The sequence below is a fragment of the Staurois parvus genome, unplaced genomic scaffold, assembly GCF_062004578.1.
Source record: "Staurois parvus isolate SC_StPar_1 unplaced genomic scaffold, SC_StPar_1.0 ptg000470l, whole genome shotgun sequence".
Classification (NCBI taxonomy): domain Eukaryota; kingdom Metazoa; phylum Chordata; class Amphibia; order Anura; family Ranidae; genus Staurois; species Staurois parvus.
Genome location: NW_028318266.1, coordinates 2,972,051 through 2,986,161, shown reverse-complemented (window position 1 = coordinate 2,986,161; position 14,111 = coordinate 2,972,051). Strand labels below are relative to the sequence as shown.

General features: G+C 38.6%; 1 protein-coding gene across 1 annotated transcript; it reads left to right on the top strand.

Annotated features, from left to right (window-relative positions):
- Nucleotides 1-1,000: 1,000 nt before the first annotated feature.
- LOC149452551 (olfactory receptor 1M1-like) lies at nt 1,001-2,146 on the top strand. Its single transcript, XM_089689200.1, has one exon. The coding sequence runs from the start codon at nt 1,016-1,018 to the stop codon at nt 1,955-1,957; it is 942 nt and encodes a 313-aa protein (XP_089545326.1). The 5' UTR covers nt 1,001-1,015; the 3' UTR covers nt 1,958-2,146.
- The last annotated feature ends 11,965 nt before the right edge of the window (nt 2,147-14,111 follow it).

Sequence of the window (14,111 nt, the reverse complement as noted above, 5' to 3'; positions counted from 1 at the left end):
ACTGGTGTGGCAGTGATCTGGTATAGTGGCTGGTGACTGTATGGTAAAAACAAAAAAATAAAATAATTTGTACAATTTTTACTATTTTTGCTATTTTTTTTACATCCTGTCATCAGAGAAGCTCAGTGTCATTATAACAACACTGTACTACTCTGGGGGGTGATTAGAGATTTCTAGTTTTTTTAAAATTTTTATTGCTTATACAATGAAGATCACTGTATAAGCAATAGCTTTAACTGTCATAAATGGGTTTCCCATTCATGGAGAGCTAGCTTTATATTGTGATCTGTGATTGGGTTTCCCATTCATGAAGAGCTTGCTTTATATTGTGATCTGTGATTGGGTTTCCCATTCATGAAGAGCTTGCTTTATATTGTGATCTGTGATTGGGTTTCCCATTCATGAAGAGCTTGCTTTATATTGTGATCTGTGATTGGGTTTCCCATTCATGAAGAGCTTGCTTTATATTGTGATCTGTGATTAGCTAAGCTAAGCACATGGTATAGGTAGCCAGGTACCATGTGATTTATGTGAACCAACAGTAAGCAAGCTCTTCATGAATGGAAAGCCATTCATGACAGGCTGTTTACATTGTTATCATGTGATTGCTTTGGCCAATCATAGAGATCACATGATACCCGGTTACTGGTAACAGTGATCCGCTGTGTCTGGCAAGCACAGCGGTCACAGGAGATGCGCACTGCATGCCCCAGCAGGCTTGTTACATGCTCCTAAACAGAAGCAGGCTCAATCACATAAATATACATGACTGAGCCTGCACGTGCCGCCCTGCCAGAGCAGCATGTGGTTACAATGGAGACCAGAAGACAAAATGATGTAAAAGACCTGAACAGTTAGAAAGGAGATTGTAATTCAATATTTCAAAACTTAAGTTAATGACAAATTGAGTGAACAATTTATTTTTACTCGTTGCTTTGACATTTTCTCTTTATACTCTCTGTTTGATCAAATATTTCACTCTCCTATCTGACAGGTCAACCTCCTGGCTTTTAAGATGTGTCAAGACAATCAAACAAAAATCTCAGAGTTCCAGCTTCTTGGAGTACAAGGTCTAGGCAACTTCAAACCTCTAATCTTCACGGTCCTACTTTTATTCTACATTGCAATAGTGACTGGAAACTTTTTAATTATCCTTCTAGTGTCAACCAATAAAAAGCTTAAAATTCCAATGTTCATCTTTCTCCAGCACCTTGCTTTCGCTGATTCCCTCCTAGCCACTTGTATTATACCAATGATGGCAGAGATAATAAGGACAAAGGGGAAAATGTCTGTTGCTGGCTGTATCACACAAATGTATTTCTATTATATCTTTGGATTTGTGCAATGTTTTCTTCTTGCTGTAATGTCTTATGATCGTTATGTAGCTATTTGTAACCCTTTACATTATATTTTAATTATGGACCGCAGGATCTGCTTCCTGTTGGGTTATGGTTGTTGGATATTAAATTGCAGCATATGTTCAACTGAATTTATTTGGATAAGTCGGTTTCAGTTTTGTGGCCTCAGTGACATTGATTACTTGTTTTGTGATTTTGGTCCAGTTGTGCAATTGTCCACATCAGACACATCTATCGTACAATGGCTAGACTTCACATACTCTGCCCTTATCTTATTCTGTACTCTTACCTTTATCATCGGGACATACATCTGCATTTTTATTGTAATTTTCAAGATTTCATCTTCTACTGCCAGAAAGAAATCCTTTTCAACATGTAGTGCCCACCTGATCTCTGTAGGTGCATATTATGGGTCCTTAATTACTATTTACGTGACTCCATCTAGTGAGATGTCACCTAACGTGAACAAGTACAGTTGTCTGTTGTACATTGTAGTGACCCCATTGATGAATCCTCTCATATATAGCCTGAGGAACCAGGAGATAAAACAAGCTCTTCATAAGAAATTGAGGAAGATAACAGTAAGATCATTTAGATAGAGATGTGTGTATTTAGATAGAGATGTGTGTATTTAGATAGAGATGTGTGTATTTAGATAGAGATGGGTGTATTTTCAAAGTAGGATGAGAGAGATGAAATAACAAATCTTCTGTCGATGGAACACTGACATTCACTTCTCAAGCTGGACTCTATTTTACCCTTAAAATGTACTGGGGCACCCCACATTCCATTTCAGAGCTCTGGGCTTTCCACTCTCAATGAAACCCAATAAATATTTTTTTAAGCGCATCTAAATCCAAGAACAAAAATTGATAGCATGGGAGCTTATTGGTCCTTTGTTATGATGGCTGCATTAAGTTTTATTTTTTAAAAAATGTTTTCTTCATTTTCACCTGGTCCTAGGGTGACAACACTCACTTGCTGTACTGTTTCCATGAAGGAGCAGTGTTTTCGCTTTTTGAAATGAAAGTGGAATTTCAATCAAGAATGAAAATCTCCCACAAATTTCTATGCTTTCTGACATCCACATCTGTACTATCCACTTTTTAGTTTTCTGAATGTTTGATTAGAAACAACTATCTAATCAAGCCATTCAGAACCCCTCCTTTCTTGTACCGACAACATTTGATGTGTGCAGCCGAATGTTCCTGCACACTTTGTCATTGTCGGTCCTGGCTATGCCAGCCAGCCAGCCAGCTCTGCTCTGCCACACACAGTCCCCCCTCCCATTCCCTCTACTTGTGACATATGAATGTCACATGTTCTGATGCAGTTGTCACTCCCAGATCTCTCAGCCAGCCATCCACCTGCACTCTACTCCACTCAGTCCCGCCTGTCATCCTCCCTTCCTCTTACATGCCTTCTCATGAGTAACAAGGCTAGAAGATAATGCACACGTCCGCCGGCCATTCTGTGTATAAGTGAACTGGGATTGTGGTCACATGATAGGGAGCAACTCTGCTTTTGGGGCATATCAGGATGTTTAATGATTGGTTAGGACTGCAGTGGCCCATTCAAAGCATTTAGGCGTTCCTTCCACTTTAAGTGTGCAATGAAGTGTGTGAAAATGAACTGCAAAACATTTCTGCTTCTCCTCATCTTCATAACATAAATGGAGATGTTTTGGAGCAGTAGCTTGGACCGGACTGATAGGACCACTTGGGATTTCAATGCAACAAGAGGCGCTGTGTAGTCAGCTTAGAAAGTGTAGTTACAAGCTCATTGGATTTCTATCAGATCGGCAGATATTTTTAACATTTATTGGAAATACATGACAAAGCACATTTAAAGGTAAATTAAACAGATAAAAAACGGATTCAGTTAAATACTGATAGGCTGTAGTTGAACTAGAACATCGGCCTGTCACGATCGCGGTGTCAGACCCCAGACCTTCTCACCAAACTCGTGACCGGAGGACTAGCCGATCTAAAACTTCCATCCACAGGTTGCCCAGACATTACCCCAATATCTGCACACAGTACCTTGGCATGTCCAGAAAGTTCCAGGGGGCCCTTCCAGGTATTCTTGACAGGGCCATAATAGGAAACAAGAGTGCCTAGGTCAGCACCCAACAAAACAGGTGTGGGAATTTCCTCCGAGACCCCCACCTCCTTCACCCCCCTTCCCGCACCCCAATCTAGGAATACCTTTGCACAGAGTATGCGCCCCCCCAACCGATCTAAAACCGCAATGTCACGTGCGTAACAATGCCACACTCAGCTGCACCCTGCACAACAATTTTCCAGCTAATTGGACCACAATCGATGTACCGGCAGCCTGAGCGATTGTTACTGGGTCAGGTTAATTACGCAATTAACCCTTCACAATGCCACCACCTCCTTTTTGTACAGAGAAAGAGGAAACTCGGCGATATCCGCAATAACACTATAATGGTTGAGGTAATCGTCTGTATAACACGGTTATACAGAGGGTTAAACAAACACAGCAGCGTTCTCTTTAGAGGCAGGAATTCGTAAATTGCAATACAGAGCTATAGAAACAGTTCAACACCTTCAGAAGGAAAGATTTATTACTAAAAGGTCAAACGGGTGCAATAAAAATATTTACAGAAAAAGATGTAACTAAGATATATATATAAATATACAGAGACTAACAGCACAGCAAAGAGATATCAGAGAGAGGTGAAAGGGTTAAGGTACTTGCCAAAGTCCTGGATTAGCAGATCCAAGTTTCAGAGCGAAAGGGCACGGGTCTCCTCAGGTGGTACTGATGTTAAAATGGGAGACGTCAACTCACTCTTCTTAGGCCTGACAGCCTAATTTGTAGTTCCCCAGCAGGGGGTGTCTCTGAAGTCAAGAACCAATACCCCGTTTAGGGCGTGTAGGTATGAGCGGATACCTCAACTAGAGCCAAAATCTCCCATAACTCATATTTTGGCCCATAACTTTCCATCTGCACAAGTGACATTCCACCCGTGGGTAGATTATTAGGCAGACACGTCTGAGGATTGATTAGATATGAATTATGAAATTATACACTGAACGGTTCACGAGATCTATTTTTTGGCTTTTCTATGTATTCGAGAGAATGCGAGTGACCTACCAAACTGTTCGCCTTCTCATGGCCAATCTGACGATATGTCCAGTTTTTGTGTAAGTCTCTCATATTCCAAGATATGAGGCATAGGGGAAAAATGGATTTTAACAAAGGTTATCTGGTCGTGTTTCCTGGGAAAGTTCTTTGAACTCCAGGGAAAGCTTGCCTTATCTTATACGAGGTGTTAAATTGCACAGGTTCTTTGGACAGCTAGGCCCCAGCTCAGAGAGGTGTTTTATAGCTCTGGGCTCCCTGCTGGCTCTAGCCTTCCAGTGACCCACAATCAGATGTCACTGTGGCTGAACAGAGAGGGAAGGGGGGGAATGAGGGGGAAATATGTTTGTCAGGATGGTTAACCCCTTTGTCAAGATGGAGGTTGAAGCCAAAATGGTTGAACCGCGTCCATCTCTGGGTATACACTGTTACATGGCCATTCGTGTGTTTGGTGAACACATGAATGGTAAGAGTGTTCGGTGGGCTGTTTGCCCGCCACACCCTAAAATGCATTGCACCCTGACAGTGCTTTGTGATTGGTCAAAGCTTTGGCAAATCACCAAGCATGATGATGTCACAAGGGGATGGGGTCCCCCACATCCTTGTGACATCATCACATTATTTAAGAACTGTCATCCTGGTGCAGCTGACAGATGGCGGGAGCCAGCGTCAACAGCGGAGTATTTTTTTTTAGGTGATGGCGGAGGGCATTGTGATTGACATTGGATCTACTTCGATGATATTTTTATAATTTTTGTTTTTAGTAAAGGACTTGTCAAAGACTGTCTCCTATCATGTTTCCACTACAATTTTTTTTATGTGAATGGGTAGAGGTACCATGTACCCCATACTCATTCACATAGGGAAGTGGGATCTGGGGTTCCCCCTTTTTAAAAGGGGCTTCCAGATTTCGATAAGCATCCCACCCACAGACCCCCGCAACCACTGGCTACAGTTGTAGCCCCCCTGCCCCAAAGCACCCCCCATGTTGAGGGCATGTGGTCTGGTATGGTTTAGGAGAGGGAGGTGCTCACTTATTCTCCCCTTCCTGACCTGCCGGGTTGCAAGCCCGGGTCTGGTATGGATTTTGGGAAGTTTAGATCCCAAATCCGAGCTCCAATGAAATCAATAAGAGCTGACACATAGAAATCAGTAATGGCCATTTCCTGGGCTAACAGGTAAGAGGGAAAGGGATTGTCAAAAATGCCTTGGAGAGCTTGGCAGTGGCCTGTGAGATATGTACCAATGAAAATAGCTAAAATACATGTATCATTTAGTGAGAAAGGGTCTTTTCAAGGTGGCTCAAAATACCCCATTGAAAGTTCCAAGGTTCTTTAAATTACACGTTTACATCCTCCAAGGCTCCAGAACAGCATCTGGTTTGCCTCCACTGCTCTTAGGTAGGAATCACCAGCTCACCAGCTTCACAGCTCTCAGGTGGGTTGCAGTTTGTCCCAGTCCTCGTCTCCCCAAGGAAAGAGAGACTTCTTCCTCTGTCAGGAGAAAACTATTTCAACCCCTCCTCTTTCATTTTTTTCTACTGGCAATTGCAGTTTATAGCAATCCTGTGCTAATGACTACGTCTTAAAGAGAACTACACTCCCCACAATCTTCCATGTTTACTCTCATAGGTCTCTAACAGTGCATGTCCTCACCTCGCCCTCTGGTGGATGGAGAGTGACTGAACATCAGCTGCTCTGTGTTCTGTGCAGCAGCTGTCTCTGTCACTGAACAAATACAGAATCTTGTGCTCAGATGTGAACAAGAGCAGTCTGTCTTGTAAACAATAAACTGACAATCAAGTAGCTTTCTCTGCCAGCATTGCAGGCTGGGGTTAAATTATTAATACTGGCCCAAGAGGCAAATGTTCCCATTGCCCCAGACTAGCCCCCTTCTCTTGAAACTACTTCATAGACCAATGCGGAGTGGTCAAGTATGAAAGCATATTACACAATAGGGTTTATTTATGAAAGCTGGAGAGTGCAAAATCAGGCTCACTTCTATATAGAAACCAGTCAGCCTCTAACCCAGCATTTTTCAACCAGGGTGCCTTGGCAAAATGTCTAAAAATTGCCCAAAAACTTGTACACAAGCCAGCAGGTGGATCAATCCTGCCTTTTCGTTACACAAAGCCACAGGCTTTCATTACGCGCCATTAAGACCTTCTAGCCACCAGATTCCTGACAACCAATGACATCATCAGTTGATAAGGAGGATGTTAGTTGCCTGCACAGCATCCTTTTTTGACCCTCCTCTGCCCCTCTCCATCAGTGCTGGGGTCACATTAGCTTAGTGATGGAGAAAAACTGAGGGAGAAAAGAAACCATGGAATACTAGTCTGTACCAGTGTGCAAAAGTGTATTTGCTTTGGAAGAATAAATGACCTCTACGTTGAGTGTCCTATCTGTGTGGATATCGCTGCATTATATAAAACTATTAGAATAGCTTTTACATTTTAGAATGGGGTGCCTCAATACTGTCCATAATTTTAAAGGGTGCCTTGTCTATAAAAAGGTTGGGAAACGCTGCTCTAATCTCAGCTTGTTCAATTAAGCTTTGGCAATAAAACATGGAAGCTGAAGTGAACCTGAATCTATGCAGAAGTGAACCTGATTTTGCAAACTCCAGTGCAAAGTAAATAAACCCCAATGTATAATAAACACTAGTAGGACTCGGTTAGAATTGTTACAATCAGAATGTGTGAGCCCCGATCTATGCTGAAAAACTAGACTGGGACTCATAGATTTTATATTTCTATGTGTATTATGGAGTTTTATGTTTTGCTAGTCTTAATTAATAAAATAATATATAATAAAATAATAATATATTAAGAATGAATCAGTAGTTACTCCAGAGACTTCTTTTTACACATGGCTCATTAGTGGTAAATACACAGCTATGTCAACAAAGGCTCAGTAGATACTATTATACAGAAGGAACGATGATAGAAAACCCAAAGGACTTATTAATTGATGTAGGAAACTATAAAATGACCTTAGATAATTCATATCTGTAGCCTGCAAATGTTCATGAGTGATATGCGTTACTCAAAAAGGTAGGTAACTCTGCACAGCTTTAGACCAACCAATTATCCAAATATCAGTAACTAGTCTACTCTTTTAAAGAAATGTACAAACCAAACACCTGTTTTTCCTCAAAATTCGAAATGTAAAAGATTTACTGCTTTAAGGTGTAGAAATAATACTGGATTCAAAATGTGCAATGTAACTCAGGGCAAGGCCAAAGGGTAGGCAGAAGAGGCGGCTGCCACGATCCAGCAGGAGAAGGGCTCATAAAGTGTGGGACTTCCAATCTATGCTGCAGAAATCGTTCACAGCTCATGGGAACCCACATTGGCTTTTTATTCTTGGGTGCTAAAGGACCACCTTGTCCCGGGGCTGACAGCCTGTAAGCAGTTTGGCTTTCCAGTGTTAATATCCAGATGATAAATCCTATCTGTACACTAACTGGATGGGAATCAATGGTTTAGTGAACATCTTCCCACCATCCAATAAAACAAATGTTGGTTAAATGGCTTCTGTCAGAAACTAGGCTTACAGTGATTCGGGGGCAGTAATACTACATGGTTTGTAGGATTGTCGTTGGCAGAGAGAGGTGTAAATGGTTCATCTTAATCTGTCAAGATACAGCTGAATCAGGCCCTACATATTGTTTTTTAATTCTTTCAGTCTAGACTATTTTAGTTAAAATTTTAACATTAGGCATCACCAGATAGCCCAACCATTGAGCAAATCATTGTAAATAATAAATTGCTCCTGTTCAATTGTTTACACTGGATTATGTCTTAATATCATGTAGCATCAATTACTTTTTGCAGTCTCTTGTGATAGTTGGGAATGAGGCCCTTTAACTTCTCATGTGGTAAAGGTGTCCATTCTTTTTGGACAAAGAGCCACCAGGCCCTATAAATTCTTTGGTTGTCTAGTATGAACTACATGTTTGGGATCTCCAAAAAGTGACTCATTGATGTTATTGACCCAAGACTGTGATAGCCACTTTATAGCCTTCACTTTTTTTTTGCTGTAGCTATTGTTTTGGATCATTGCCATGAAGAAATGTGTGTCCCATTTGTAGCTTCTGGGTGCAAATTTCCCTCCAGTATTCTGGTAATGGGCTCCATTTACAAATCAGTATTTTCCCCTTAAAATTGGGGGTAAAATACTTAATAGCATTTTTCCAATTTTTTTTGCAATTCACGAAAAAATGCTGGTAAAATAATGCACGAGGTGTTTCATCAAACTATGCAGTATTTATCTCATGAAACCATGTGGCATTTTATCTCATGTGATAAATAGTGGGATGGATACAGTGGGGCAGGATTAGAACCCCTGTCAGATTTTATTGCTAATAAAGAGGTAAAATGGTTAAAGTATGCCAACTCACTAAGTCAGTGCGCCCCCTGCAGCAGATGTATTCATACAAAAGTGAAAAGGTGACTAGAATACCAGACGAAGGGAAGCTGTTTTCACAGGACACACATAACAATGAAGTTAATTTAAGAAAATACAAAAAATTTTTCTAAGTGTGAAATATTGAAATGTAATGAAAGTATATAAATACCTTTCTTTTACATCTTTTTTATTGGTGGAAGGTGGAAGAAGGATATTTGTGTGATTTTTTTTATTGTCTTTCAAAATTTGACATTTAGAAAGATATTTTGTATTTATTTAAAGTATACCTAAAGGATAGTTTTGGATTGTGTGGAGAGGAATTAGAACACCTATTAGGTTGTTATTGCTGTCTGTGTCCCCATTAGGGAAATGCATCCTATTTGTCCTTTTTACCATTATCATGAAGGTAAATCTTCCCAATAGAACAAAAAAAAAACCTTCCATTGCTCTATTCAAAATGAAAAGGTTTGCCTTTAGTTACACTTTCAAGCAGCCTTCCTCAACTTTTTAAACATAGAGGGACCCTTGAAATAGCTTTCTGGTCACAGGGAACCTCTGCTAACATTGACTATATCTACAACTCGTGATACATAATCCTAATCCATCTCCACTCTATCCAAAAGTTTAAAAAATTTTATTTAGTTTTTCTTTGAGTAAATCAACCCCAATGATTTCTATATTTAGGTTTCTATGCATTACTGTTGAGAGAACTGATCCAAAAAGGTAGAAACTGCTCAACTTTTCTTTTTCCATTGGTGTCCCCTTTGGAGATGTCTCCTCTATTATTTTTCAGGGGACAATCTGAAATGTGGGATTTATTTTACTTTCACATTTGATGATAATGGTAAACAGAACAAATAGAGAGGGTGAATCTCCCAAATGGGGGCACAGACAGCAATAACTACCTGACAGATGTTCTAATCCATCTCCACTCTATCCAAAAGTTTAAAAAAAGTTATTTAGTTTTTCTCTACAAATAAAGCAACCCCAATTATTTCTATATTTAGATTTCTATGCATTACTGTTGAGAGAACTTATCCAAAAAGGTAGAAACTGCTCAATTTGGTTTTTTTCCATCGGTGCCCCCATTGGAATTTGTCTCCTCTATTACTTTTTAGGGGACAACCCAAAGTTTGGGGTTTTCTTTTGCTTTCACATTTGATGATAACGGTAAACAGGACAAATTGAGAGGGTGAGTCTCCCAAATGGGGGGGCCACAGACAGCAATAACTACCAGACAGATGTTCTAATCCATCTCCACTCTATCCAAAAGTTAAAAAAAGTTATTTAGTTTTTCTCTATAAATAAAGCAACCCCAATTATTTCTATATTTAGTTTTCTATGCATTACTGTTGAGAGAACTTATCCAAAAAGGTAGAAACTGCTCAATTTTTTTTTTCATCAGTGCCCCCATTGGAATATGTCTCCTCTATCACTTTTTAGGGGACAACCCAAAGTTTGGGGGTTTTTTTGCTTTCACAATTGATGATAACGGTAAACAGGACAAATAGAGAGGGTGAGTCTCCCAAATGGGGGGCTACAGACAGCAATAACTACCAGACAGATGTTCTAATCCATCTCCACTCTATCCAAAAGTTAAAAAAAAGTTATTTAGTTTTTCTTTAAGTAAATCAACCCCAATGATTTCTGTATTTAGGTTTCTATGAATTACTGTCAAGAGAACTGATCCAAAAAGGTAGAAACTGCTCACTTTTTCTTTCCCCATTGGTGTCCCCATTGTAAGATGTATACTCTATTATTTTTCTGGGGAATACCCAAAATTTGGGGTTTTCTTTTACTTTCATATTTGATGATAACGGTAAACAGGACAAATAGAGAGATCAAATCTCCAAAACGGGGGCACAGACAGCAATAACTACCTGAGATGTTCTAATCCATCCCCACTCTATCCAAAAGTTAAAAACAAAAGTTATTTAGTTATTCGTTAAGTAAATCAAGCCCAATGATTTCTATATTTAGGTTTCTATGCATTACTGTTGAGAGAACTGATTCAAAAAGGTAAAAACTGCTAAAAATTGACTATTATATTCTTACATTTCTTAAATACTGCATGCCTGAACCACTGCTAAATTACTGCATGCATTTGATTATTTATTTCCTTCTGTGAATTGACTTTAATGCCTTTTCATGCGGTATTTACTGAGCTTTTCGAGCGTTTTGCAGTACATACCGCACAACAGTATAGTGAATTGACAGTTTCAGGATCGTATGCAACAGTTAAGGAAAATGTGTCCAAACACCTCAATATCGCATGAAATCTTCTTTTGTGAGCAGAGCCCACTCTATGCTACATTCATCTGGCCATGGATTGTGCCTTAATTCCCTGTGTAGCTCACATAACCCCCAAACAGCTAAGATTGTTCTCCATGTTGTATGGTAGGGATTGTGTGCTTCTTTCTATAGACCATCTGATTCCTCCCTTAACATAGAATTTGTGTCTGAGAACATAACGTTCAATTTTGTTCTCAAATACTGTAATATTTTCCAGTTTTAAAACCCACAATATCAGATAAGGAACAATAATATTAATAATAATACCAATAATAAACTTTACGCAATCCATTTTGACAGCTAAAACTCTTACTTTAAAGCAACATACTGTTAAGTGCAAAAAAAAAAAAAAATAATAATGATCACAATAATTATAATGAAAGTATTATTTTTTATGTTTCGTTAAGCAACCAAAACATGAATAATCAATACACAATTGCAGCAGAATTATGCCACTAATTCAGATTTTCATTTTGTGGGCAAACATTCATTCAGAGTCAAGCACAAATCATTCACGATCTTCCAAAATGAAGGTTGTTTGCAAACAGCCATTTATTTTTTGCAATGATTACCACAATCAAACCGTCATGGTATTGGTCTCTTTTATCCTCTTTTTTTAGGCTTTAAAAAAGAATTCTTCTTACCTCAGTAGTTTCAGCATGAATTATTTTCCAATTTTGTGTTCCAATTTAGTATTGTTAAAATCTGTCCCACATTTTATTATTAATTTTTAATATTGTATTTTAACTAATCACATGCTCTTCCTTTAATTACCCCGACATTTTAGTCTGTTTGAACTGTTGGCCTTTTCCATATTGATGCTCTTTTCTTTAGCAGATTATCTCATGCTATGTGTTAGTTTTGCCATACTTACCAGATTACTATCATTGAACTAAAAGTAAGATTGTATTTTTATCATATTGGGAATTTCTGGTTTAAGAAAAAGGCCAGCATTGCAGTTTAATTATCTATTTATTAGCTGCCTTAAAACAAAAATATTTTCCATTTTTTTATTAGCTTTTTAAAATTTGTTAGTTTTTATTATCTTATTTGTGTAACATTTGTGGTCCATATAAAAAAGAAAACATATTTATATTTGGTTTCATTTTTAAGCATTTTAACATGAACTAACGTTATAGTATTTTTTTGTGATAATAAGGTAACCTATGTGCCACAAAGCTCCCTTTGGCTGCTGTACATTCACACAGCACTTTTTTTTAGGAATAGATCCCATAATATGCACCAAGTCAGTGCAATATTTCTTTTTTTTTCTGTGAAATAAGGCACTCTAATTTTTTTATTTTTTTATTCTTGATTATAAACCTGGCTGATTTCTCCCTATTTAATAGCCACCTTGTAAAAACACTTACATACTGTGGAGTGAGTCTGGACAATATTTATGGCTGTGAAATACTCAATTGTAATTTTTATTTATCATTTTTAATTGTATCTTTAAAATGTTAATTATTATATTTTTAGATTTGTGTTAACTATAATGCATAAGACAGTTGTTGCTGAAAGTCTGATCAAGAGCTGCCTTTATGGTCCCAGAAATTCACTGCTTCATTATAGTCTCCCCCTCCCCCCAAAAAAAAAAGAAAAACACTTTAACCTCCCTAGCGGTATGATTATGTCCATATTTCTGTGCTCAAATCTGTATATTATTTTGCATGGAAATATGTAGTTTTTTTATTGTAGGCCTGTAATTTTTAGGAATAACTCACTGAAATCTGTCCGAACAAGAGTCTAGTAAACATCCTGGGTATGATAAAATTTGAAACACGAAATCATAAATTATAATATAATAAATAATCATAAAAAATAATAATATAATAATAATAAATTTAATTCAATAATATAATCAAACCAAAAACACTGAAATGTGAAATATAGCGCCAAGTTCGCACATCACTGAGCTCAGTCGCAGAATCGTTTTCAGTGTCTGATGAGGAATTTCCCCCACGAATCATTATCACTCAATTCTGCAAGTGGTTCTGATTTACTATCGCTGTTCTCTAGCCGGTCTAAAAACGCTTTTGACCTAAAGGGACGCTTTTTGGACGCCATGGAAGTTTCTCAGTTTCCAGGCGGAAAGAACAGTAAAAATGCAGGCAGGGCGCCGGACAAAGCACTCGGGACAAAATGTATGTGAAATGGTTTGATACAGGAATGTTATACTATGAGATTTTAGAGTATTGAGTGAATGTCACTTTTAAAATTTTTGAATTTCCCGCCAGTTCTGTCCCCCGTACGTCCCGACGCTCGCAGGGAAGGGAACCCAGAAGATGGATGCTGGCATCGGCTGGAGGACATTGCCGGGGACACTGCAGGAGGGACATCGCGGGTCGCAGGACAAGGTAAGTGAAACAGGGATCCCAGAGCAACGCTGCAGTGTATTCCCGAGTGTAGCTCGGGGTTACCGCTTGTGGTACTGAAAATTAACCCCGAGCTACACTCGGGAATACCGCCAGGGAGGTTAAACCCAAAAAAGTGAACCTTCATTTCTGGTAGATAAAATGCATCTTAGTTGCAAATTCACCCCACTGCATTACAGGCCCTCTCTGACATGACATGTACAGCAGGAAAGTCTAGTACCTAAAGAATATGTAGAGCCATTTACTTCCAGTGGTTCAACTTGGAAACCCAGAGGTAAATAAATGTGATGAGAAAAACAGTATGCTATCAAAAATATTACCCCCCAGGAAAAATAAAATACAAAGGAAAAATACAATTAAAATGATTTGCAATTCCTTAGCCATTTGACTTGCTGCAATAAAGGCCCTTTCTATTTTTGAACTCTACTGATGCTTTTAGAAGATATCATGTCCTTTTTACCTGCTGATACATATATTGTTTGCTTTGCTTCCTTTTTCATTCTATGCAAAATGTTGAAAACCAATAAAAATTTTATTTTAAGAAAAGTCCTACTCTGACATGA